General features: G+C 40.5%; 1 protein-coding gene across 1 annotated transcript; it reads left to right on the top strand.

Moving 5' to 3' along the window:
* Window positions 1-610: 610 nt before the first annotated feature.
* Window positions 611-1,036, top strand: LOC145998654 (uncharacterized). Its single transcript, XM_083135119.1, has one exon. It carries the CDS (start codon window positions 611-613, stop codon window positions 1,034-1,036), a length of 426 nt encoding a protein of 141 aa, XP_082991245.1.
* The last annotated feature ends 2,845 nt before the right edge of the window (window positions 1,037-3,881 follow it).

Here is a 3,881-nt window from a genome sequence, read left to right as displayed (position 1 = left end):
CTAGACCGATATTTGAATACATCAGTCGCAGTGAGGGTTCACGAGTGGGAAACGCCACAAAGATGCGAACTTAGAAATTTTTTGGCACTCTAGGATGTTAACCAACCGCTACGATTCTTAACTTTTTGCTTTGTAGCTACTGTCTCGGAGAATGGTAGTAAGACATCTGAATGTCTTTCAAAATAAAATTTGTTGTGATTTTAGTTTAGAGCAAAGATGAATTGAAAAATTTACCGAAAACACTAATATTATTTTTTCTTTTCAGATTAACACTGCAGACTCGCCCTTCTACTTTGTGTGAAGCATATTTGAAAATAAAAAAAATCGGTAAGTAAATTTTAAAAGAACATTATTTTTTTAAAATTAACGATTCAGTGAATATTGCAGTGAATATATTGATATTATTTCTATGTATTGGTTATTGCTAACTTGAAAAAACGAGTCAGTGTGCAATATCTTTCTAGACCAAGATTTCCTTGAATACATCGCGACGATGAGACTGAATGTTGACAAGATGAAAACTGTTCTATTAAGGTTATTTTATGCTCGCATAGGTTAATTGTGACTGGATCTACTCTATGTGATCAAAAATATCCGAACACCAGTCAAAATGTGTGTTGTGCATAGTAGGCCACTCTGTGGTGCCATCTACAGTGAGGTGAGGCAAGCAAGGGACCACTACAGGCAGCATAGTTCAGGAGACAGCAGAATGGGTCCGTTGAAGGAACTTACAGACTTCGAACGTGGTGAAGTGATTGGGTGCCACAGGAGTAACAAGTCAGTGCGCTTGATATCCACCCTCCTAAACATCCCGAAGTCCGCTGTGGCCGATGTGATAGTAAAGTGGAAACGTAATGGGACGTGTACAACCGCAAAACGTTCTGGCCGAGCGCCCATGTTGACAGACAGAAACCGCCGAGTATTGAATAGGGTAGTACAAGAGAACCGGCAATCAGCGATCGCCACCATCACACAGGAATTCCAAACCAGGGCAGGATGTAATCCTAGTAGCATGACTGTGCGACGTGAGGTATGACGACTCGGTTACCATTCACGAGTGGCTGCCCATAAGCCCCACATCACCCAATGAAACGCGAAGCGCCGCCTCGCATGGTGTAAGGAGAGGCGACACTGGTCATTAGAACAGTGGAAATCAATGATGTGGAGTGACGAATCGCGTTATACTATGTGGCAATCTGATGGTTGTGTGTGAGTGTGGCAAATGCATCATGAACGACATTTATCATCCTGTGTTGTGCCGACAGTGAAATTCGGTGGAGGTGGGTTGAGAGTATGGGCATGTTTTTCCTGGAAGGGGCTTGGTCCCCTCGTTGCTTTGCATGGTACTGTCACGGCACATCATTACGTTGACATTTTACAAACGTTCATGCTGCCTACCATCGAAGGACAGTTCGTGGATGATGATTGCGTGTTTCAACATGCCGATGCACCCGTCCACACTGTGGGCCATGTGGGACAGTAGTTTCAAGAGAACTACGTCCCACTTATGGCCTGGCCTGCGCAAAGCCCCGATTTGAATCCCATTGAACATCTGTGGGATGTTTTGGAACGCTGACTTCGTGCCAGACCATGCCGACCAACATCCACTGCTCTTCTCATCTCGGCACTCCGCGAAGAATGGGCCGCCATTCCCCAAGATACCTTTCGCCACCTGATTGCCAGTATGCCTGCGAGAGTGGAGGCTGTCATCAAGGTCAAGGGTGGCCCCACATGGTATTGATTGCCAGTGCATCCGATGGAGGATGCTTCGAACTTCACGCCCTAATTCCAGTGAGTGTCAGGATATTTTTGATCACAGAGTATATATTTTAAATGCAGATTATAACTAGTGTGCAATGTTTCTACGCCAAGACACATCACAACTATTACTGTATCATCGAGTATCAAGAGTCAAACATAAAATAGGATTCGAACTTAGATTTTTTTGGCATTATAGGATGCAAACAATTTTTAACGATTTTGATGTTCATTGATTGATTGGCTTTATTTCATTTTGTATTTTTTGGCTAATTTGCGATGATGGGGATGAAAATTGATGAATGGACACTCACAAACATTTATGCCCAAGTGGGACTTCTAGCGTCGGAGCGCGATGTGCTAACCACTCGGCTACGGCGTCCGACATTTTAACGATCTTGAATTCTATGCTTTGTAGCTAACTTCACCGACTGGAAGAATGATAGCAATGCATGCAAATAATTTTCAAATAAAATTTGTTGCATACGATAATCTGTTTAAATTTATTAGAGTTTTAATTAATTGAACAATGTACGGAAAACACTAATATCATTTTTCTTTCAGGTTATTCGTGCGGATCATCTTTTCCATTTTGTTTGAAGTGTATTTGATAATACGAGGCGGTAAGTAATTTTAAACAAGAACAATATTTTTTGTTTTATTTTTATTAGATTCAGTTACAGTGTAGTGCATATAATTATTTCATTACTATGAAAACTAGTGATGTTGCTTCGGAGTTTACTATTGAGGGGACGGTGGAAGATGAAATGTGTTAATTACATTCACAATAGAACAGTTTGTATTACAGCGAGGATTTTCTTAACTACCCAAGAAGCTAGCGTTATTTGAAAAAGATAGATATTTGTATTTAGAAAAACAGAGAAATTTGAAGAAAATGGTGCTGTCGCATTTACGATTCGAACCTAAGACTTTTGATTTTTATGTGCACCAAGATTTTCTATTTTTATTTTATGTTATTTTTCCTACCACTTTTGGCTAAACGCGACGATGAGTGATCATGTGATGAAGGGATACTTACAAATAACATCTTTGCCTTATTCGGGATTCGAACAAGGGACTCCTTTGGCGCGCCAGCATTCTTAAAATATAACTTTTTGTAATTTAATGTAGCTTTTTCTACCGATGCGTAACCGCGACGGTGAAGATAAGTGATGATATGATGCAATTGATGAAAGAAAACAAAGAAAAGACACCAATGCAAAATAAAACAGGAATCGAACCTAGGATCTCTGGTGCTGTGCTAACCACTTCACCAAGTGGTAGAATATTTGGGAATCTGTTTTTCTGGCATAAAGTTATGTGCATCGGAATATAATATTGTGTCAACCATGTAAATGTATGTATCTTCACGGTAATTTCGAAGAGGGCGCCCCTCTGCGGAAATTTTTGTGAGTTTTTTCTAAGCGTGTGTGGCGATGTGGTTTCAATTTTTTATCTGTAGCGTGGGGAGGGGCTAAGTGAGATTGCACGCGATAAAATGTCTGGAAGCGCACGCGGCAACTCACCTTCAAAAAAAATAAATCCAAGACCCACTCTTCACGTACAAAAAGTAATTCCACCTCCTCCTGCGTCGTACTTCCCCCACAGTGACGCGAGAGTTTACGGGCGACAAGTGCAGGAAGCACGAGACAAGAAGGGGAGGAAGGTGACCCAAAAAAAAACTCACGTTTAGCACGTGCCCTGCTTCAAGGTTTCAAAAAGGGGTCCGACAGCGAATAGCAACATTAACCTTCTCCGCTGTAACAAAATAAAGAAAAGAATAGTATTCCTCCAACGTAACTACTTTTCTCACTTCTCTGTGCAATGTACATTATATGAAAAGTTGAATACGTGTACACTCCTTTTTTATATATATATAAAGCTAACTTTAGGATTCTACGTAACGTTAATGACGGGCAACTCTTACTGTTCAAACGTTCCACCAATAATTAAGACGCTACTCAATTCAATTAACAAATATAATTGCATTCAAGATTGTTCTCCATTTTACATTATTTGAATATTACAACAAATCCCCACGTATTGCACTGGGTGTGATTTCAACAACACATTCCTTGTTTAACAAACTGAGCGACCAGCGCTCTGTTCTACTACGTTACATA

This window comes from Lepisma saccharinum, chromosome 14 (genome assembly GCF_977018435.1).
Source record: "Lepisma saccharinum chromosome 14, izLepSacc3.1, whole genome shotgun sequence".
Taxonomy (NCBI): domain Eukaryota; kingdom Metazoa; phylum Arthropoda; class Insecta; order Zygentoma; family Lepismatidae; genus Lepisma; species Lepisma saccharinum.
This window is presented reverse-complemented; position numbering and strand designations above follow the sequence as displayed.